Genomic DNA, 23225 nt, shown 5'->3' on the forward strand with positions numbered 1-23225 from the left:
TTAATTCATCAAGAATTTAATGTGATAATTATATATGTACATGAGGGTGGAAAATAATTGATAATTCTCGGTAAAAAATTGAGACCTCTGGCAATTAAGACTACGTGTCGACAAAAAAGTTACTGAAACTTTTATTGACTGTGGTTTGGTCCGGCTGAGCACGCCATGCACATTATATCAGCGACGTGATGAACGGAAGCAATCATTAGCGCATCATTCGAAAAGTGGTGGGTGGGACGATTTGGTGCGACGGGCGCGCTCAATTTGAAAACCGAAAGAGCGCAACCGTTCAGTGTTTACCGCGGCACGACGCTGCGCGCATAAAAACAATTTCAGCTTCGCTCGCAAGCTTTCCGTATCGCGAGCGCAATACATTTTCTAAGTGCATCGTGTATGTTCTGATAACATGTGCAAACTTTTTAAACACAATTGTGCAAAATTGTGCGGACAATGATGCTTGGTGCATGACAAATAGTTCCTGGTAAAAATGCACGCATCCTGCAAAGGAGCGCTGGTCGCATTTGTAGTTATCCTGCATTTGATCAACATCGCGACAGCGAAATCGTCGCATTCGCAATTATGGGACCTGAATATCGCCGAATTGTGCGTCAACAAGTGTCGTACAAGTGTGAGTTTGAATTTATTTCTTGTAAGTAAAAAATGTTTTGATTGCGCCTTCAGATTTATAATTAATTGCTGTCACAACAAGTGCATTGCTTGAATACCGACGGTTTGAACCACTGTAGTCAACGGCAATAACAAAAAAAAATCGAGAACGTAATATTTCGTGCATGTTGCGACGAAATTTGTGAGCGTAGATCGCCGGTTCAAGTTCGTAGTTAATCGTTCATACGTTTAATAAGTTTGGACATGTGCAGTTCGTAATTAAGAGCCATGTGCATTGTAATTCATTAATGTAGGCCCTTTTATTTCATCTCTAGTACATGACTGACTTCTTCAATGAGTGAATATGAGCACACTTTATTCAAGGAAAATGAAACATTATGAGAATATAAAATATATGATTATTTCACCTTCTCCTTGTAAAGTTGAGTTGAACTCGTTAATTGTTATCGACGTATGTGAAGTACGATATGCTATCACTCATGCAATTGCCATTTTCTACGCGTATAGTAAAACGGGGGTTTTCACACAAACGCATGTGCAACAAGCGGTAATAAAAAAGCACTTTCGATGTGTGTATAGACACGAACATAATATAAATATTCATGACGATTCACTTGACTTATTTTCCCACATGTATTAACTTCATGGGCATGGATATAAACACAGAATGTGTAAAACAGTAGTTAATAAATGCAAAAAAACACCCCAACAACAGTTTTCATAATATTTACGCTAAATTTATGTGAAACTCTGCTGTTAATACTCTGGACAGTCCACTAGGAAGTCCGTTGCATTAGGAAAGCACTCAAGTGGTGATTTTATAAAAGAAGGAACTAATTTCACGCATGAAGATTGGGTGGGAAGGGTTGGTCACTTGTATACCTGCCCATTTTTTCAAAGGAAGTGCATACTCATTCCAAAAATCACTCGAGTGTTAAGCAAACAATAAAAGGGTGTCAGGTGCCTAAAACTATGTCCAAATCAAATATTTCATAAACCTACAGACTGAAAAATCTATATTTGAATAAAATAAGTCTATGAATGAAGTCTTACATACATTCTAATCTGACGCACTAGGCCTACTCTCCATACTGTTTGTTTACATCGATTTTGCAATCGTGTAATGTGTGTGGCACGAAGCTATCAAGAGACAAAGATGGCGCGCTCTAAATATGTGTTAATTAATAAGCGCAATTCATTTCGGACGAGATTTTTATTCACATCCAAATTGAAAACAAGCGTCTTCCCGCGTGAAATAATCATGCGCGCAACGAGGATGACCGATGACCAATGACCGAAAAGTTATTAATAACATCTTGCCAGCTTCAGACGCGTCGATAAGCGCCGCGCTGCGTGCTTATCATTATCACTTATTATTATTTCCTATCTTTTGCTTTTATTACCCTTCTATAATTTATGATTCGTGCTTCGAATTCACTCTATCGTTGTTTTATTCGCCTCTCACACAAAGTCAACAGTCAAGACTAACCGTAAAGAACTTTCGACTTGAAGTTCAGATCAATCAATCTTTATTTCATGTTTTCGAGCGCTTAATTGATGGTTGTAAAGAGTGGAGGAATGCGGAGTTGTAAAGCATGCGTGCAACAGGTAGAACAGGAAATGCACCTGTAATTACGGCATCCCTTAAGCTTATATCCGGTTTTTTATGAGTATTATGTAATGACCGTCTCAGTTTGTGGTTCTAACGTATTTTCTTTACTTGCAGACGAACACGGACCTTACGCAATGCGAGGATCAAACGTTCTGCGATCAAAAAGTAAGTTACATTTAAATTAATAAATGATGGCGGCGTGTGCCATTAATATTCATCATATTGTATCCTTAACAACTAACAAGTTGTAAAACGTTACACTAATCTTCAACTATAAAGATGTTATGTCGTTTATTTGTTTCACTTTGCAAAAATTTGTCATTTAGAGACGTTTTTCAAGTTATTTTTTGTATAGCGATGTATTTTTATTTTATGGTACCTACGATGAGAGCACGAGAGCGTGCCTAAAGCGAAAGGAATTTTATAAGTGCCGCAAAAGGCGCAGAGCACACTCGAGCGTGCATTGTGTAAATTGATAATGTGTTCTAATGGATGCAGAGGTGGACGCAAATGGCATGTGCGTGCTCGTATTAAGTGGGCGCTAAAAAGCAAACGCATACTGAAATTGAATTACGTCTTGCTGTAAATGTCTACAAGAAGCGACTGGCAACAAAGATACTCTTAAAATAAATTTTCAATATGAAATTCACTCAAAAATCGGAAAATTTAAGTTGTGTATTGCGTTTTACTTTGTGTTCAGTTCATTGATGGTGCCACATAGAGCAGAAATCCGTTTCCTGTCCGCTCGCTCGAAAAATAAAATAAAATCTCATTCATAACGTTACACCTCATCCTACTACCTACGAGTACAGCCTACGTGATTGTGATTTTTACTAATTAAAAGTAATGCGTATGTTCAACATATTTTCACTTATTGAAATAACCTAGTTTCTAGTTTGTTGGCCACACGATTCTATTCCATGAGATTTGATTGAATGCATTCGAATTGAAATTGATTCTCTTTTATTAGCGAATTAATGAATGTGTCTCAAGTACGAAACGTTTAAGCCAATTAAATTCTGCGTCTGTGTTATATTCCTGAACGCTATTTTAAGATCTGCAAAGTGTGCTTTTGCATATTAAAATTTTATTTATAATAAAAAGTAAATATTTATTTTAAAGTTTAGTTGCAGACGTTGTCAGACAGGTTCGACACAATTTTTAAGTGAGACAAAACAGACGACGCGCTGCCTAATTCCCCGTTTCCTCATTAAGTCGCATTCGGGCACAACACTAATCAGCAGCGCCGACTTTCCGAGCGCCGAAATGTAAACACTAGTCAGGTTGTTCCATCCATCGAGTGCCGCATTCAAATAGCGCCCCTTTTTACATGTTTAGACACCCCAAATGCGCGCACACTGCTGCTCGTTAATCAATTAAGTCACTTAAAGAGCGATTTTCATTGTGCGAGCGCTAAACACTGACGTTTACACATTAGGGAAGATCATCAAACCGAAATATATTCATAGTGTTCAAATAACCATGAGATTTTTCAATTTATTTCATTCTTTAACTCGTTTAACAAGGTTTGCTTTGTGATTAGTTGTAACAACGTTTATGAAATCGAATTGAAAAGCGTCGTTAATTGGTTTTACATAACACGCGCTTGATTGCACATTAAATGTAATGTATCAACATATTTCGCGCGCAGTTTGGTGATCTGTTCATGTTTGTGAGCAATAAAAGACACAATTCGATCGTAATTTACAAATTTATCAAATCGCAAGTTTGCTATTTTGACCCGGGTCGCATCTGATCGAATCATTTTAGTATTATAACAACAAAGGATGATCTGTTCGTACGATTAGTGCTGAGTGTTCATGTCTAATGCATTTTTATCGTTTCCTTGCTATCATAATTACCCTAGATTAAAATTCTTGAGTTTTTACTTTGCTTCTGGAATTTTTAAACTCAACAGGTCTGGAATTTTGAAAAAAGTCAAAGTCAAGAGCTTAACATGACAAGATACAAGATACCATCAGTCTGAAGGGTGTCTGGCGCCCCATTTGCCACTTATGAAGGCAATGATTGATTTACACCATTCTGAAAAGTCATGTTTTTGTTTACGTCCAGTTTCACAAAGCAAAATCACCCAACACCCACAACACAATACATAACACGCAATAGATTAATTTAAATTAATATTCCTAGCAAATTAAAATTGATTACTACTGCATAACAGCCCCACCGTTGTGGATGTCCGTTAGAAATATTGCAATACCATCATCTCGACGACAAACGTGTTGTGGTTGTGCAACAATGCGACATATAACTACCACAGCATCAACCATTATTCATCATTAGCTACATCCTATAGTAGTCAATAAGAATACAAATACATTCGGCGTCATTATAATGATTACAATGCGAGATAATACTATTATTAAATGCGAATAGGTATTATATCCATGTTATGCTCTGTCGTCAATATTCTCTTGGCCTTCAGCTTTCGCGTGCAAGTTAATCACATTAAATTCTACGTTTGTGCAGTGCATGCATACACTATCACTGTTCAAAGTTGATTTATTCGGCGATTTTTTGGAGCATTTTGAGTATCACCAACATAAAACGTAAACGTAAACGTAAATGTGTGTGTCCGTAAACAACATTTCGATAAATAATTCGTTAGCAACCAACAAATTGCTACAAATATGCGAAAATTGATTCTATTGACTTAAAATATGAAATTCTGCAACCCAAAATACCTGATATTTAAAATTTTGGTTAGGTAAATGTTACGAGAGTAATATAATAACCCACTAAAATTGTTATTTTATCTACATACCTCACAAAAATGTCAAAAATGAAACTGACTCACGTAAATGTCCATAAAACAACACGTGGTGCACATAGGAAATAAGTGCGAACGCATAACTCAAATAGAAATATTAGTACCATTAGTTCAAATTGTCAAGGGACAAAAAGGTGTAAACCAGACGATTTCTAGATGTGTAAATATTTAAGAGCATCTTTGTGTTCGGCGGTTTCAAAGCAATAGCGCGAGCTTAATGAAAACGAGTTCGTGTCGCGCGGTGCGCGCCCGTCGGATGCAGGAAGTCACAATTGTTGTGCGTACGGCTTCGCAAAAGGCGAAACAAAGCTCGTCGGACGTTGGTACTTATGCGCCCGGGGCATTATTCCCACGACACGCGGCCTCGGGCACGACTTCATTTACATGCACGCGTTTAAGTGCCGTTTACAATTATTCAATTTATCGTAATTAATAATTTATTGTAATGAGCAGCGGCGCATTATGACATTTATGAGATGCGTTTTACCAATGCGTAAACAACTATTGAACTTTCGTTGGATGAACTTTTCGTTTAATTCCGTTAAAAACGTTAAATTAGAATTTCCGGCAAACATTTGATTAATTTTTATTTTATTTGCTTGTTTTCAGTGCGAGGAGGGCTGTAATTTGTGGAAATCAGCCGTGGAGACGTCGTGCGAGAAAGCATGCGTAAGTGTTTTATGACTGATGCGCATGAGTATGTTGATTAAGTCACTTCGAAACAAAAATATTCAATTAATGCGTTATGTTTTCAATTTAATTTATGCGAGTTATCTAATGAAGAGTGAATAAGTCATTGGTCAACGATAACATTTATAGCATCTCTATTTCATATATCAACGGTTTTTCGTGCGGTGGTGATTAATTTCTCTATTTGGTATATGTATGCACTTGTAGAACGTCACCACGACCATCGTGCCGAAGACTTTGTACTGCATTCTCGGCTGCAACGACGCAATCTCCATGTACGGCATGGAGTTGCAGGCACGGTTGGGCGACCTGCCGGCGCCGGCGTTGGTGGCGGACAGCCTGACGGCGACGTCCCTGCGTCTGGAGTGGAATTTCCCGCTTGCACGCGACGCTAGACTAAAGTATTTCCTGCAGTACGAGGAGCGTGAAGATGCCTGGCAATACTGCCGCAATCAGAGCTGGGGTGCACAAGATACAGTATTTGTTGATAAATTAGAACCGTATACTAAATATAGAGTAAGTTTTGATGTCTTTTGATGATTTTGAAGAGTTGGTTAAGTAAAAGCTTTAATTTTATTTTGGATATAGTTTAGAGTTGTCCTGTTATTGACTGAGCGCACGGAGCCAATTGTCTCACCACCCAGTGTGGTTATCAGTACCCTACCTGAAGGGGTACCTGCTTCCCCGCCGAGTAAAGTACGTGCCGTCCCCGTTGATTCAACGCGCATCACCGTCAGCTGGGAACCTGGTCCATTTCCGCACGGTCCTCTCCTTTCCTATGTGCTCCGCATTACAGATAATCAACCCAACGGATACTCGGCACTTAAGGTGTGCCTCTGGTTTTTTATATTCTGATAAATATTATTTTTATGCACCCTTGGTATCTTTGGTTGCACTGATTTATTTATTCCTTGTGATCTTCATGTTTGTTTGCTAACGTTCTGTGTTTATACTGACAAACTTCCGCATGCACCTCTGCTTTTTATTTTCATCACAGGATGTTTTGCTAGGATGCAATTTAATTTTGTTTTTTTGTGTGTTTAAATTTTGGTAGGATTTACCAGCGGAGACGAAATTTTTTATGTGCAAAAACCTCAATCCGAATTGTAACTACACTGTTTCTATTAGCATGCGAAACGGGATAGGACCTGGACCACCTGCAATTGTTACAGTTGCCACACCAAAACAACCAAAAGGTACCAAAACTGGTTTTATGAAATTTTTATTAAAAAAAATTATTTAAAAATTTTTTGGCGCAGCTAAACATTCGGAGAAACCAATATTGATATTAGGTGCGAATCATGTTGTCATTGAGCAAGGCACGGACATGATTGATGAACCTGTGATACTCTATAATACTAACAACGCATTCATTATGGGTATACCAAAATAACATATTTTTTTTAAATAAACTAATTTTAATTAATTAATTTAGGTGTGGCCATTCATGTCAGTAAAAAATTACTATTCGTCTCCGACTCAGACCGGAATATATTCCGTATGCCCCTGCATAAATACTCAAATCATAGAAGTAAAACCAAAATACTCTCAGCCGCGCAGATGGATTTTTTACCATTAGATCTATCAATGGATTGGCTCAATGAACATTTGTATATACTCGGTGAAGTTTCCCGTCAAGATGGTAAACTTGCATGGCAGATTGCTCGTTGTAACCTGACTGGTGGTGAACTTACAATCGCAATTGCCGGATTGTTGCATAAACCAACACATTTTGAAGTTGATCCATATAATGGTTACCTTTTCTGGGGAATGGCAAGTGGAATATACCGACTTGATCTTGCCGATGTAAGCAATGGCGTTAAACATGAAGTGAAACCTTTCAAGATCACCAGTGAAAAACCTCGGAGCATTCACGGTTGACCACGAAGACTTTAAAATACTCGTCGCGCATCAGAATAAAAACACAGTGATATCGATTTCGTTCGATGGGAAAGAAGTGATGAACATGCGGCCGAAAGCGACGCGACCGCGATTTGAAAAGTTCTCTCGCTGGCGACCGCAAATGATATCTTGTACTGGACCAACGGTGTTGAAGTGTATTTCGAAGAGCATCATCCTGATAATAATTACTATTTTCACAACTCATATCCGCTATCGTTATCTAATACATATTCACAAGTATTAGTTAATCTGACAAGCAGTCAATCAACACCCATACCATTGAATCCACCGATTAATGTGGATGCTATTTTTGGTACAAATACAGCGAGGATATCATGGCAGGTACCTCATATATTAGGTTGGCAAGGAAAAGGAGCATGGAGGAATTGGTCTTATGATATATCAATAAAAGATATGACAACGCATAATACATGTTATGTGAGAGATATTAATTCTACAACGCATACAATTCATGGATTGAATGAAGACACAGAATATATTATCAAAACTTTAGCGTATACTGTGTCGGGGAATGGTCCATGGTCAACAGAGTTTGTCGGACGCACTCTTAAATCCAACCCGGATAACACTACAGCTACTATTTTGTGGTCTGGTACTGAAGGGTTGCTTCAGTCTGATGTAACAGGAGAAAACATTGAAATTATTATTCATAGTAGTTCCAACATCGGAGCGAATGTTACTGATATTGCTTGGTATGAAGATAAACTTTTCCTGGTCACTAATACATCACAACTGATTTGGTACAACACGACAAGTCAAGAAAATGGCACTTTGAGTGACATTGATTCAGTGCGAAGTGTGTCTATTGACTGGATTGGAAAGAAGTTGTATTGGTGCAATCCAAAACAACAAATGGTACGAAAATTATAATTTTTAACTATTTAAAAAATAACTAATTAAATCTATTTGCAGATCATCAGAGGAAATTTAAACGGCAGTCAAAAGGAACATATTAAACTAAATACATTGGCAAAAGAACTACACGTCGATTCAATTAATGGTTATTTATATTGGTCGACAGGGCACACGCTTGAGTGCTCGCGGTTAAATGGCGAAAATCACTTCAAGTATCACGAGTCGCAAATGTTTTCGGGACTGCATGTCATGGGGTTAACGCTGGATCCAGACCACAAGTATATTTACTGGATTGTGCGTGGTTCTGATCATTCGGATTTGTTTCGAGCCCCTATGGCTGGTACCACTGATAACCCTTTAGGAAATGTGACTGAATACAAATTAAGGGTGTCCAATTTGACAGGGCCGTTGTGTTACTTCAATAACAGACTGATTTGGCTGCAGGATGATAAAAGTGCGATGATTAGTGATTTGGAGGGTAGGAATACAGCGTGTATTAGTGGGAAGAATCTGTTGAATTTAAACACAGTTTATGTGAAGGATAGTGCACTACAATCAATGCCAAGTGAGTAAATTTACTTTTAATGTTACTTTTAAGGTAAATTTATATGAATTTTTATTATTAAAGGTACATTTAGAGATAATGGGACTGAACTAATTGTCATACCAGTTGCAATCAATAGAAGTTCTATTAAAGTTGTTGGCACCTGGGATTTATTTACCATTGAATGGGAAGAAACGACTAATGTTAATTATGGTGCGGTTTTCTACGAAATCAAAGTTGATACAGCTTCCAGGAATGATTCAACGGTACAAAACTATATTAATTAATTACTCAATCATTAACACATTAATATTATGTTTGTTTTTATAGAAGAAAACGACAATTCCACAAATACAATACTGGCACTCAATTCCTCCCTTTACAAAGTTACATATCTCAGTCAAGGCGTTTACCTATTGGGGAGCATCAATCTACACGAAAATAAAACTTCATTCGCCACCTTCAGTACCAGAGGCACCGTGTAATCCACGTGCTTTTGTTACACATGATCAGCATTCATCAAATTCCAGTCAGTTGAAAGTAACTTATCGTTGGGACGCACCGAAAGTAACCAACGGAATATTAAGAGGGTACCACATTATTTGGTGGTTCTCTGAAGAAGATAATGGTAATTTTGCAACAGTTATTGCCGGAAATCTCACTGTTGAAGCTACAGTCAAAGAACTGGTGGTTGAGAATCTGTTACCAAACAATTACACGTTTAAAGTATCTGCATTTACTGAAATCGGTGAAGGAGCCTTTTCTGAAAGCATTGTGGTGGATACCATGATAGAGAAACACATTCCAAAGATATTAGTAGCTGCTGCAAATACAATTTACCTGAAAGACATGGATACATTTACAAATATTACATTGATCCAAGGAGGTAGATCGCCAATACAAATTGGTTATTTGTACGCAGAGCAGAAAATCTTTTGGATTAATGATGTCAATGAATTGGCAATGTTGAATTTCTCACGAATGGTTGAAATCACTGGGAATTTAGTGCATTTGACTGTGGATTGGTTAGAAAGAAGTGTTTATTATTTGGTTTATAACAAAGGATTCAGTACGGTTTTTAAACTGGATCTGAATTTATACGAACGAGGAATTGTAAAAAACATGAAAATAGTAGAATTGCAAGAGGTAATCACAAAAATTGAAGTCTCACCGTTTGAAAAGGCTTTATACTGGTTAGAATGGAACAAAATCAAACAAGAAGGACAAATTTACAAAGCAAGTGTCAGTGGAAAGCATTTAATCAAAATGATAGACACCAGAAGTCGTTGTGATTGTCCTAAAGTCACCGGACGGACATTTTCTCTTGATCGTTCGTTAAAATACGATACACAATTGATATATTTGTCTTCAAATCGTATAATTTCAACTAATGATGGCTGCAAATGCAAAGTGTTAACAGACCATGTCACATCCAACATTACTTCTATTTCTGCTGATTCAAGTAACGTGTTTTGGTCTGATAAAAAACTCCATATGCTAAATTTAAACCAAAAGCGAAATAATATCTACGTGGAGAATACATTGGTGAATGATGTGATGATCTACGGAGCAAACAATCAACCATATCCACAAATGGAGTGCCTTAAACCTTCGAATACAGCTGACATGAAAGTGTCAATGGTCAAACGCACATCGAATACGTTAACTCTCAAGATGCCTGAATACCAATCACCTTGTAACACTACAATGGCGACTGTAAAGTATATTATCTACTATGCAAAGTATAACATGATGACGGGCCCTCCCAGCTGTGACGAGACATGTATTCAAAAGACAACCTTTGACACCACCACTGATATTATCAACCTACGACCATACACGAAATATGTGTTTGCTGTCGCGTTGAAGAACTATTTCAGTGAACAAGATGGCGACGCAATAATCATAGGTTCAGGTGTTGTATTTCAAACAGATGCTGGTGCACCAACTCCTCCTCGAAATGTACGTGTTGATGTGTTGAATCCTACTTTGTTAAGTGTACGTTGGGAACCGCCAGCGACTTTGAACGGTGATTTTGTTTACTATGAAGTACATTGGCAAACTGAGGGTGCCATTAGTGGTGAGCGACATAAAGGAGAACAAACTGTAACGAATCCTTTACATGCTGCTGTGTTGACAACGAAACTTCAAACAGTTTCACCTAATGAAACCTACTCAATTTGGATACGTGCGTATAGTCAAACAAATGAAACATCAAGTGATAGTAAACACGTGGTGGTTGTCACCTTCCCACAACCGGGACCTATTCGATTAATGGAGAATTCTGCAACTGAATTACGTGTTCAATGGAATATTTCACGATTTGTGGATAAGTTTACAATTCAATACACATTACTTACAAGCACGCTATGGATGGATATTAATGAAACTGAAGTAAATGGTAATCTAGCAGAGATTACCTTAAGGCAGTTGAAACCAAAAACCATATATAAATTCCGTTTGAGTCTTAAGTATCCTCTGGATGTTGAAAATTATATCTGGCCGAAAGATTCACGATTTGTTTTTGAGACACTTGGGGACCGTCCTTCACCACCTGGTATACCACGAATTCAACACGTGAAAAATGATGTTTATAAAGTATGGTGGGAACCTTCAAAAGACAATGGAGCACCTATTATAATGTACAATTTAGAAACACTCAAAACACCTAATTATCGCGCGAAGAGAAATGCCAATCGCACGGCGTGGTTTGCAACAGGACCATTTGTAGACGACGATGAAGAATTCATCTGGGAGTCTATTTATAATGGTACAGATTCCTTCTGGATGTTTAGTGACTTTCAGAATGACTATAGGTATTCTTTTCGGGTGTCTGCAGTAAATTCCTATGGTTGGAGTAATTTTAGTGAGGAAAGTGTACAGTTTGACATGGCTGTCGCTGCGCAAATGGCGAAAAAGAATGATTTTTCTCAAGTAGTGATTGCCATTAGTGTTACGTTTGGTATACTGATATTTTTATTAATAGCTTGTAAGCTATTATGTTGCTGGGTATGTCAAAAGAATAAAAAAGAAGGACTTAAGATTCCTCTGCGGGGACCTGACGTGGAATTAGCCACTTTAAGAGAGTTACCACGAATTCTAAACAACACCAACATATTATACAATCCCAATAAAATACCAGATGATATCTCCATGCTACCACATATAAGCAGAGACAAAATAACACTTGTTAAATTCTTGGGCAGTGGGGCATTTGGTGAGGTATTCCAAGGAAAAGCCAAGTGTATATCTGGTATGGAAGGTGAAACTAAAGTTGCGGTGAAAACACTACGAAAAGGTGCGTCAGATACTGAAAAGTTTGAGTTTCTACAAGAAGCGCAACTGATGAGTCACTTCAAACATGAACATATTTTGGAATTACTTGGTGTGGTTCTTGACAATGACCCACATTATATTATCATGGAACTGATGGAAGGTGGTGATTTACTGACGTATTTACGATCATCAAGAAAACCAGAGGTGATTATAAATATTTTCTCATTAGACTTAGACTAAATTTTGTTTAATTTATTTTTAGTCAAATGTTGGTGGTCTTAATTTAATAGACCTTTTAAAATGTGCGTGGATGTTTCCAAGGGATGTCGTTACCTTGAAGAGATGCACTTTGTCCATAGAGATTTAGCATGCCGTAATTGTTTAGTGTCCTCAACTGACCCTGCATCAAGAATCGTCAAGATTGGTGACTTTGGTCTTGCCCGTGATATCTACAAAAATGATTACTATCGCAAGGAAGGTGAAGGTCTCCTTCCGGTACGATGGATGGCCCCTGAATCATTAGTAGACGGAGTATTCACTTGTCAAAGTGATGTGTGGGCTTTCGGGGTTCTGCTCTGGGAGATAATGACACTGGGTCAGCAGCCATATCCTGCTCGTAATAATTTAGAAGTTCTGCACTATGTGCGGCGTGGAGGTCGTCTGGGACAACCCACAAATTGTCCAGAAATACTACACAATCTCATGCTCAAGTGTTGGGAGACGGAAGCTGAACGAAGACCTACCTTCAAGTATTGCCTAGACACCTTGGACAGACTCCATCTTAAAATGGCAGGGAGTCCAATGACGGGCGCACATATAGGCCACTATGTGAGCACGGTCTCAGCACGTATGTACTTCTTTTTAATACACAATTAATAATCGGCAGCTATTTGGTGCGTGCGCATGTTTAACTTGCTTGACTAACCAATTATTTTGGTACCGCATTTGCAGACTTGGATGGCATCTCAAATCGCGCATATTTTCAAGATGAAAATCATAATCATTCAGGTATGCATGTACAATGACATTATAAGGGGAATGCTTTCATTTACTAACGCTTGTCACCATTATACAGAAGTTTATTAAGTGTATATCGTTGTTATTTTAGCGAATTCGGTAGTGTCTGGCAGTGAAGAGGAAAGCAGCAGGGAGCAGGTACCATTTTTACGCGCCAATTCAACTTTACCAACGGCACAACACACATATTTGGACATTTTACAAGACAGTGATAATGCCATCGAAAATGACGGTTACGAAGTACCGCGTGCCATTCCCTTCGAGCCCGTCCCAGCCGAGTGAGATAAATTTAAACAGGTTGTGCACGATTTAACGATGATCGAACATTTACTTAAACCGATTTTACGAACATGAACACTGAACAAAAACAAACGCCGACTAATTTGTAATATTCCGCTAGAGAAAAACGTATTATGTGCAAAACACAAAGCAGAAGGCAGTTTAAATCAGTTTTATTTAATTTATGGTATTAAATATTGTGTTTTTACAATGTTTTATCTTGACCACTCCAAGAAACCGAATGATTAGTGTTCCGTAGGTTAATCTTTTTTATTTCTGTGGAATAAAATTAAACATTAAGAAATTGTAAATAAATGTATAAATGAACTGGGATAAGTGTATGTGTGGAATGAGAATTAAAATGATTTTATTTATTACAAAAATTTATGTTTGGGACTTTTGGGGATTGTAAATAATTAAAAATGTTTAAAAACCGGTACATTTATTCTGAACACACGTAATAATTATGATTAATCCAATTTCACGTTTATATAATTAGAAAGTTTGCAAGAATTTAAAGTATTTGCACTTTTCGTCGTTTGGTTTACTTACAAAACTAAAATACTACATTGTAACAGTAAAAGTTAAAAAGCTTAATATCATAAGCGTTGTTCCAGACAAGAACAATGAGCAACTTGAGATCGCACCAATTAGTAAGCTACCTACATATCCAGTTGCTCATTATTCCTGTATGATAAACAGCTCGGTTCTGAATTAATGTGATGATGCAAAAATATTAATCTCAGTCGAATGTTGTACAAGTGTTAAATATGCGCTATGTGCTAAAACTTCGATTAAAAGGTTAGGCAGTTTGCTTTTTGTCTGCGCCGTGTGGTTGCTGAAAAACACATGAGAGTAAGACTCAAATGATTAACAAATAAGATGCAACGTATTAAATTAAATGTGCTGTGAGTGTTGTGAATCGCCAGTGTGTCTTACTCTGACATTCGCGTCATTTTCGACGCTCCAAACGTTTGATCGCTTGCACAGAAACAGTTTTTGTTGAATTGTATTAAAAGTTGAATTAAGTGCAAATCTATTTAACGGTTACACGACGTACCTCATCCGATGGTACACTCTGATATCCAAGATCACGCTGTGCGAAAATCCAACGATAAAGTAGCGCAGCGACGACTGCGCCAGCAATGGGACCAACCCAGAACACCTAAAAATCAATACAGACCTTTAAATGTCACTAAAAATTCTATTGTGTTTGACATAATTACATAGTGATCCTTCCAGCCGTTACTGATCATGGCGGATCCTAAACTACGCGCTGGATTCATACTTGAACCGGTTACATCGATAAAAGCGATGTGTCCCACAGCAATGGAGATGCCCACTGCTAGGGAACCAGTGTAATTTGTTTCGGGTCTGTCTGGATCGCAGAATCCAAAGACCACAAACACTAAAATGAAACCCAAGAAGAATTCGTAAGCAATTGCTTGCCAAACGTTTATTAACTCTTCATTAACCACTGTGTTTCCATAGTTTCCTTCGTAGTTTCCTGGTGCCAGCAACTAAAATAAGAATAATGTGAAAATTTGGTTTCTAAAGGTTAATAAAAATAGGTTACCTTTAAAATTGCACTTCCGGCAATGGCGCCTGCACATTGTGCAGCAATATAAATAGCCAGTTTAATAAGTCCAATATTACAGGTTGCAAACATCGCAATTGACACAGCAGGATTAAAATGTCCGCCGCTCACGTGACCTAATGTCTGTAATGATATTGTAAATATTAGTCACGCTATTATAATGCTTTAAAAACTTGATACGCTGTGTTTAAAATGTTGAGCAGTCAGGAAACGCGATTAGTTTCAGATTGAGGTAACAGCCGTTTGCGTAAAAATAAACCGCATAAACTTCAAACGATGATTTTGTTACGGAAAAGAAAACACTTAATCCGTAGTACCCTGTATGTATGCTAGTACGGTTGTTATTCGCTAGAAAAGCAAAGTGGCATTAATCTAACGGTCTCTCGCCTGCACTTCTTTTCGCTTCGAGTTATAAATTCAAGCACTTAACAGTTATTCTCGGTGCCAACACCGATTTGCTTCGACTATAAACACGAATTATGACGATGCATAATTGGTGTAATTCATTAACCGCAATCATACCTGAACGAGGAGGTAAATCATGAAGCCAAATGTAAGGGCTGTTTCCAATGGGGCGAAGGATAACACTACAGTTGCACATCCGAATAAATTGAGGAGTAAATTCCCCACAAACTCGGCGAGAGCTGCACGCCAAATCACATTGCCTTTGTTCTCTTTTATTTCATCAAATCCGATGATTTTACTCGCCATGGTAGAGAATTATTCCTGAAACAAATTGAGACATATGTTAAGGCACTTCCTTTGATTTGTCAAACACGTTCGAGGAAGTCAGCAGAGGTAAATGTTGTAATTTAAACGGAAGCTCACTACGTGCTACACAATGAAGTAGGTATAAAAGGTACTCACACTCCAGGTAGAATAAATTATATTTATTGTAAACGGTTGTAAAATACCTGATTAAATTGTCATAGACATTATTAGAACTTGACGGAATCTTGACATTTTATTCAGAGATTTCTTGATCGCGTAATAAATGAGTCAGGAATCATTATTTACAAGAAAATTCAAGGCCAATAGAAGTTATATTCCATGCCTGAAACTTTAACTTTGTATTCGGAGACATTTGTGCTTCAATTAAGTAACGCAATTAGTAGTTTTAGTTAAATAAATAAGCGCGAATAAGAATGTCAATAAAAATCACGTGTAAATTTGAGTAACTAAACAAAACACTACATATTCTTTAGATTTACATACAGTATTCAAATTTGAGTCTTTTAGAAGATTTGAACAGTTCATGTCATTGAATAATCTGTGCCAATTATAGATATAACAGGTTTGTTTCAAAATGAACACAAGCGGGTGGATTGAAATATATGTTTGCATCTATTTCAGTTTTGGCATGAAAACAACTGTTTTCTTGTTCATAAAACAGATCAGTATAAATACAATAAACACCGAGGACTACATAAAAACGAGTTACGTAATATACAAAAATAAAAGAAAAAAACATTTGTTCAGAAATCATTATTCTATTGATTCATACCAGCAACGTAATAATAACTTTGGATGTAGCCGCAAGCGCACGATGCGTGATGCAGTTTGAAGTCGGTGAAACTTATTTATAATGTTGTTCTAACACACAGCCAGCGTGTTAGTCACAACACAATATAAATCGTCCGCGAGATGCACTCTTGGTACGAAGAAGAAACGTCTTAACGTCCAGCGTCATTACCGCGTAATTACCGTTTCTATCTTTTGCTTTTTCTTATATTCTTATACTGGTACTTGCAGGTACCTTGGCCGTAACCTTCGCCTTCACCTCAACGATTCTTTTTTTCACTTTATTTCTACGCGGAGACGAAGATCAAGGCAGTTTCTTCTTGCATGTCCATCAAGTTCATCACATACGCTAACCAGTAATACATTATTTATCTACATGTGTATAAAACGAAAACAGGAGTTGATTGATGTTCCACGTCCAGCTCTTTGTTTGTCTTCTTGGATTCTTTTTACATTACGCAACTAGGTGTACCACATATGCCAATTGGAAGCATAAACAACAGCTAATTAGATATTTGTTGGTTTGTTTAATTAAATAGAGTACCAGCACGCGTTAAATATGAAGTGCGCGTGCACGAATGTTGCATAAATTTAGCTGGGAAGAGTTTAGCTGCTGAATTGAAAGCCCTATTGTACATTTAATGTTAATGGCGACATATTGGCATACTCACGCGAAATGTCTAGATGTAAAAGGAAGGGGAGTGGAAGGGTTTGACCTAATATCATTCAGCAGAAGGGTTTGCACGCCCAGGACGCAAATTGCAGGAAAGCTTCGATAAAACGCACACAACAGCAGGAAAATTGCTAATTTTAACTCTTTTCTGCGTCTTCGTGACAACAAAATACTAGTTTGTCTGGTCGTGGCAGATGGTGGAGGTAAATTATGCAGTGAATTATCCAACGTAACATATGGACGCGCTTTATGTTATGCGCAATAATGCAAACAAAAACCTAGCTCGGACCATTAATTGCTTTTCTTTATTACATTTATTACTACGTGTGTGCTTTGAGCGTTTCGGCCACACTCTATAGATGCGGCGTTCTGCGTGACGCTACCCACTTTATCAGCGCGCATCTCTGTGCAAGTACCCATGATTCTTCTAGCATGAAATACCACCGCAGGAATAAACAATATGGAGAGTGCTATTGTGATTTTTTTTTGTTTTTGTACTTTCCACGTCGATGGGCAATACTCTTTGTCTCAGGAAAGACACAAATCTTTGTTGTTACTTCGTGCACGAGTTCAACGCGAAAGTTGTGAATAAAATATGTGAAAAACAAAGAAGAATTTAAAAAAAATCTAAATTTAGAAATTAATATTTTTAAACATCTCCGTTGGATTTATTAAATTAGCAAAAATAATAAAACTAAAAATTCAGGTCACTCACCTAACATTTACCGTTTTCAAATATATCTACAGATACAAGATTTTATTGACGATTGAAAATGATTCAGTGGTTAATCAAACGTGAAGCATTGATGTGCTCTGAGCAAAGTAAACTTCAAAAGCAGACTGTGAGAATTGCCACGCTTCTAATCCCTCAGAGTCTTGGACCACAAAAAAACTAACATGAAGCGTCACACACCGTAATTCTAATAATCTTTTTTCTACCTGTGATTAAAATGAAAGTAGACACGACAGGACAAGAACGCTCGGATCGTAACGCTCAGATAATTGTTTATTTTTTGTTTTAGATTGAAATTGCTTTAATTGTATGTCCTTCAACTGACCGCCGAAACAAAACATCAATTCAGCATCTCAAACAAGCGGATTTATTGGTATCAGGTTTGTAATTAAAAATTAAATGTAAAAAAATCAAAAAAATGTTTTTTTGTTTTAGTTCAAGTTCAAGTTCGTATGTAATGGGTTCACAATGGAATTTCTTGTGGTAATTTTCCAATAGGTAATAAAAATGTAAATAACTGGTCGAAACAATAAATTCCAAAGTTTTAATTGGATGTTTGGTTGAATATAATACAAGTACAAAGTGTACTTATTGAAATTTGTTACGCCGTATGGTTTTATAAAGAGTTGTACGATGGAAGCAGGTAACAAAAACGCACATGGCGTAAAAATGCATCCTGCGTATTATAACGACAAATAATTATGAATGATGTAGCGGGTGTTACCATACTTCCTTTTTTCTATTTTTTATTAATTAATAGTTTTCAAATCTCTTTAATTCAACTTTGTTTGATTATTATCATGCACCTGACCCTATTTGATAAAGTAGCAGAATTATTATTTATCTAGTGATGTTAATTCTCTGTAAATATTTAAGCTGCTTAATGAGAACTAGAGCGGTAAGTAATATTTGCAGCGGTTGCGCATCTTTTTATTGTCAGTATTCAAACAAATTGCGTATTGTAAGTAATTTTTATATCAAACTTAAGTACCACTATTGTTTTTTAGTATCTCATGAACTTCGATTGATCCAGATTTGATTCGTTTGACCTTAAAGACAATAAATTCGCGAACTGTGACGAAATAAATCAATACAAAGCGTGATTACGCGTGTGATTAAGTAAACTTCCTTATAAATACTACAATATCATTAATTATTCTTCTAATGCTTACCTTACAAGCAGAGAAGAACCAAAAGCTTCGTCCACACAGTAAACAACCAACAACTAGGCACTAACGTAGCGAATGCAACGCTCCGACGATGAGCTTCGAAGCCTGCTCTCCTCTTGGCGTGGACTCGCAACAGGCAGGCGGCGGCCGAACGGGGAGCAAGGTGAGCGATAGCGAAATACGCTAGTGGGGAGCGGCGATTAAGCTTATAGCTATCTTTTATTAGAGTTAGCATGCTAGATTCGCTTTGGCACTGCCTTCATATACTCGTACATCATTTGCTTTATGCGGCGACAAAAGTTACCATCAACAAAGTAAAACCTCGTTACTGTAAAACAAAGATGGATACTGTTAGCACAGGCGTAAAACTTTAGCGTTGAGTTAACGTTGTGTTTAGAATCAATTAAAAACTCCACGGCCGCGTTTTTCATAATAATTGTTCTAATACACGGAATTGTATGTTTGTGGTATTGCCAAAATCTAAAACTGGTTTAGCAAAGCAAAATTCGTGAATCATTCATTTGTAGTTTTAGTAATTTTTGGAATTTTTTACTTCCAACGCATAATTTGGTCTCACGTGCTTGTTTTTTATCGTATTTCTTCTGAAATTATTAGTAAACGTTTGTAATTTCCACAAAGAGTTTAAAAAACAATAAACCAATCATTGTTTACTCAGAATTTCGGTGCAGGTGATGTGTAAAAAACGGAAATGTGAAAAACTATATCAGGTGATGCCAACTATGACTCCCATTATTACGCGATCAACAAAATTATTCCAGTTATGGTTCTTTGAGCGCGCGCACATCCGCAAGTCGGCTTAAATACACAAAATCATTCATTGTTGCCTACTTCCGACTCAACCAACAACGAAATATTTTGATTTTAAAAATAATTTTTCACTGAAAGTTTAACTTTAATTTTTTAAATGATTGAGACCTACCCACACTTAAGATTTACTACAAAATAATATCTACAAATCTAAATGTTCGAGCATATTAATTTAATGACGTTACCAAAATTCATCCATCATCAACTAAAAATGATTGCGGCTCACGCAAACGATTAGCTCGATTGTTGCGCACGCAGTGGGAAGCAACACACTGCCAATCAACAAAGTCGTTGTTTGAATATACGAGTATCCTGCATTTAAGTTGTCTCAGTCGCAGTTCACAGCCATTTGCGTGTATGCAGGCAAAAGTACAAATAGCGAGCTAGTTTAAGACTTGATGTCATTCGCAAAATGTATGCGCATGTAGGAGGACGAGTTTCATTTGCACGGATGTGCAGCTTTACTAAATAGGTTTAGCCAGAGTGGCGAGATGCAATAAAATGTAATAATGGTAATAAAATACCTCGACAAGGAATTCGCTGTAAATAGCATAGCTAATATGAAGATTAATGATTCACAAATCAAATGAAATTACATTACATTATAATTTGTGGTGTTATACACGCGTATTTTCAGAACCAATTATTTATTAATGATTGTATGGTTAAAATTGTAAAAATTATGCATTGCTGCATTTTTCCGTTTAACAATGGATTAATTACGTATCGTCAATTGTTCATCTCACGGTACTGCACATTAATGTTTGCGGTCAATGTTAATTGTCAAGTTTTTATTGACTCGCTAGATCGATTGAATGATTGTAACGATAGCAACGTAACAAGACGTTTACATTGTTTGATCAATCATTCGGCGTTTTAGCCGAATTCAGTGTTTATTTTCTATATTTTCATAATTTAAAGCTTTAAAATGGTAATATTTATTATAATAATATTATTTGTAATGAATTTTATCGTTTTTTCACTCCAGGCTCCTAAAAAAGGAAAAAAAGGAGGTAAATCTGCCGGTATGTAATTTTGTTATAAAATATGTATATATTTGATATTAATAGATGTTTTTATAGCAATTATTATTGATGGCGTGGACACTTCGTCGATGACCAGAGAGCAATTGGAAATTTTCGCATTGAAGATCAAAGAAGAAAATGAACGCGAACGTGAGGAGCGCAACTTCTTCCAGTTGGAGCGCGACAAACTGCGCACCTTTTGGGAGATTACACGTAACGAGCTCGAGGAAGCAAAAGCGAAACTGAGGTGAGTGCGTTTTAATGCCATTTACTAAACGAGCTAAACGTGTACGAGTATCTTCATCTAACTGTAAAATCGCTGCACTACGCGAATCGTGTGTGTGTGTGTGGATCCGCTATAGGAACAAAGACAGACAAATCGAGGAGTCGTCCGAGAAGAACGAAGAAGAACTCAAGTTCTATAAGCAAAAGGTGAAGCACCTGCAGTATGAACATCAGCTGAACCTCACCGACGCCAAAGCTGAAGCGATGGTCTCGATCAAGTTGGCGCGCGACGACCATGCCGTGCAGGAGCGAGAATTGCTGCGCGACAAGCGCGAGCTGAAGGCGAAAAGTCGGGAGCAGGAAATGGCCAATCAGGATCACATTAAGAACTTGAAATTGGTATGCGCGCCATGTCGACGTCGACCGCAGGATGTCCATAATAAAGTGTCGTTTTTCCATAGCAATTCAGCGAGGAACTCTACAATGCTCGTCAGGAGTTCGAGACGCAGACGAAAGAAATTGAACTTAAATACGAAAAGAAGTTTAATCAGCTGCGTGAAGAACTTGGTGTTCAGCACAAGATGGAGATGACTGAAGTGGAAGAGCGTAAAAATACACAGATCTCTGATTTGATCCAGGGGCATGAGAAATCTTTCAACGAAATGAAAAACTATTATAATGATATTACTCTGAACAACTTGGCGTTGATCAGTAGCCTAAAGGTCTTTGCTTCTTCTCTCTGTACTTATTTTATTAACAAATGTATAACTTTTAGGATCAAATGGAAATTCTAAGAAAACAAAATGAACGAATGGGGAAACAGGTACAGGATTTAGTCAGTGAGAACAAAAAATTGAAAGATCCACTACATCAGGCCCTGGCAGAAGTGGTAGAATTTAAAAGACAACTTGTCAATTATGAAAAAGACAAGATTTCTCTACAGAATACTAAAGCAAAGCTTGCAGCAACCAAAAAAGAACTAAACGAGTTGAGATGGGCAGGAGATGCAATGGAATTACGCTATGAAAGGGTATTTTAAATACAATTCCTAGAATTGTAATAATGTCTTCGCATTTTTTCTTAGATTGAAGCAGAACGTAATGAATTGCAACTTAGATTCACCAAAGCCATATTAGATCTACAGCGTAAAACCGGTACAAAGACAGCATTAATGGCACACCGTATTGAAGTACTGATGGAACATGCTGAACGTAGAGAATGTGTAATCAGCGAGTTGACTGAAAGTCCTGAACAGCGACACACCATCAATTCTAAAATTGAGGTGACAACAAAATTAAATACACAGGAGATAATATTGAATTAATCTAATACTTTTTATAGAATATTTTGGCGAAGAAAAGACAGAAGATAAGTGATTTGCAGTACGAACTGGCAAAGATTGCAAAGGCACATGATGATTTAATATACTCGTATGAATCTAAACTCAAGCAGTATGGAATTCCTGAGGCAGAATTAGGATTTGTTCCTTTAAGACTAGTTCCAGAGGGACAAGGTGCACCATCCAGAGGACCAGCAGGTCTGGTAACCGCAAACAAATAAGCAATTGCATGTAAATGATTTTTATTGCAAATTTTGCAATTTTTTAATAAAAAATATCTTGTGTGACCAACATTAATATAGGCAATCCAATATGCAGTATATACTATTTTAGAATATCAGAATTTGTTTATTAGCCAGGTGGCCATTGTAATTGTCTACCACCAAGAACATGAATATGTAGATGATAAACAGATTGACACCCTTGGACACCATCATTAATCACAACTCTAAATCCATTTGGTAATCTTTCTCTTGCTAGAGCACTGGCTCGATGAAGTAA

The 23225-nt window shown here is 37.2% G+C and overlaps 3 protein-coding genes and 1 long non-coding RNA gene across 6 annotated transcripts; 3 read left to right on the forward strand and 1 right to left on the reverse strand.

Moving 5' to 3' along the window:
- Positions 1-295: 295 nt before the first annotated feature.
- Positions 296-13997, forward strand: LOC135790174 (proto-oncogene tyrosine-protein kinase ROS-like). Its single transcript, XM_065300242.1, is given in 17 exon segments — positions 296-649; positions 2354-2404; positions 5640-5699; positions 5928-6236; positions 6309-6548; positions 6775-6916; positions 6980-7099; positions 7156-7576; positions 7578-7720; positions 7723-8498; positions 8556-9063; positions 9127-9308; positions 9373-12522; positions 12581-12614; positions 12617-13165; positions 13270-13326; positions 13427-13997. Coding segments are annotated over 17 exon segments (7095 nt in total). The 5' UTR covers positions 296-487; the 3' UTR covers positions 13618-13997.
- Positions 13772-19468, reverse strand: LOC135790175 (aquaporin AQPAe.a-like). Of its 3 annotated transcripts, none has more exons than XM_065300245.1 (6): positions 19311-19468; positions 15734-15937; positions 15191-15334; positions 14841-15134; positions 14675-14779; positions 13772-13890 (listed from the first exon to the last, which is right to left on the reverse strand). In XM_065300245.1, exons 2-6 carry the CDS (start codon positions 15920-15922, stop codon positions 13885-13887), a joined length of 738 nt encoding a protein of 245 aa, XP_065156317.1. In that variant the 5' UTR covers positions 15923-15937; positions 19311-19468; the 3' UTR covers positions 13772-13884. The 3 variants fall into 3 exon arrangements, with proteins under 3 accessions (XP_065156317.1, XP_065156315.1, XP_065156316.1); XM_065300243.1 differs by lacking the exon at positions 13772-13890 and adding an exon at positions 14040-14452; XM_065300244.1 differs by lacking the exons at positions 13772-13890; positions 19311-19468 and adding exons at positions 14040-14452; positions 16079-16165.
- LOC135790176 (uncharacterized) lies at positions 18315-18686 on the forward strand. Its single transcript, XR_010547710.1, has 2 exons — positions 18315-18518; positions 18580-18686. It is a non-coding gene; the product is annotated as an uncharacterized lncRNA (long non-coding RNA).
- A 1548-nt stretch (positions 19469-21016) lies between the features above and the next one.
- Positions 21017-23021, forward strand: LOC135790390 (dynein regulatory complex subunit 4-like). Its single transcript, XM_065300590.1, has 8 exons — positions 21017-21066; positions 21124-21160; positions 21218-21407; positions 21523-21784; positions 21847-22107; positions 22161-22415; positions 22470-22667; positions 22727-23021. Exons 1-8 carry the CDS (start codon positions 21064-21066, stop codon positions 22943-22945), a joined length of 1425 nt encoding a protein of 474 aa, XP_065156662.1. The 5' UTR covers positions 21017-21063; the 3' UTR covers positions 22946-23021.
- Positions 23022-23225: the final 204 nt, after the last annotated feature.

The sequence above is a fragment of the Atheta coriaria genome, unplaced genomic scaffold (genome assembly GCF_025399875.1).
Source record: "Atheta coriaria isolate IRGN ID8LTWV9N9 unplaced genomic scaffold, Caltech_Dcor_3.1 hic_scaffold_4_pilon, whole genome shotgun sequence".
Taxonomy (NCBI): Eukaryota; Metazoa; Arthropoda; class Insecta; order Coleoptera; family Staphylinidae; genus Dalotia; species Dalotia coriaria.

Bases quoted from the DNA above. Each gene is read 5' to 3' on its own strand.
- LOC135790175 (XM_065300243.1), bottom strand. From the start codon at position 15,922: ATGGCGAGTAAAATCATCGGATTTGATGAAATAAAAGAGAACAAAGGC. The intron at 14,780-14,840 runs GTAATTATGTCA...ATTGATTTTTAG, and splicing joins ACGGCTGGAAGGATCACTAT to GTGTTCTGGGTTGGTCCCAT. The intron at 14,453-14,674 runs GTACGTCGTGTA...TGTGTTTTTCAG, and splicing joins AGAGTGTACCATCGGATGAG to CAACCACACGGCGCAGACAA.
- LOC135790390 (XM_065300590.1), top strand. The intron at 22,416-22,469 runs GTATTTTAAATA...ATTTTTTCTTAG, and splicing joins TGGAATTACGCTATGAAAGG to ATTGAAGCAGAACGTAATGA. The intron at 22,668-22,726 runs GTGACAACAAAA...TACTTTTTATAG, and splicing joins CCATCAATTCTAAAATTGAG to AATATTTTGGCGAAGAAAAG.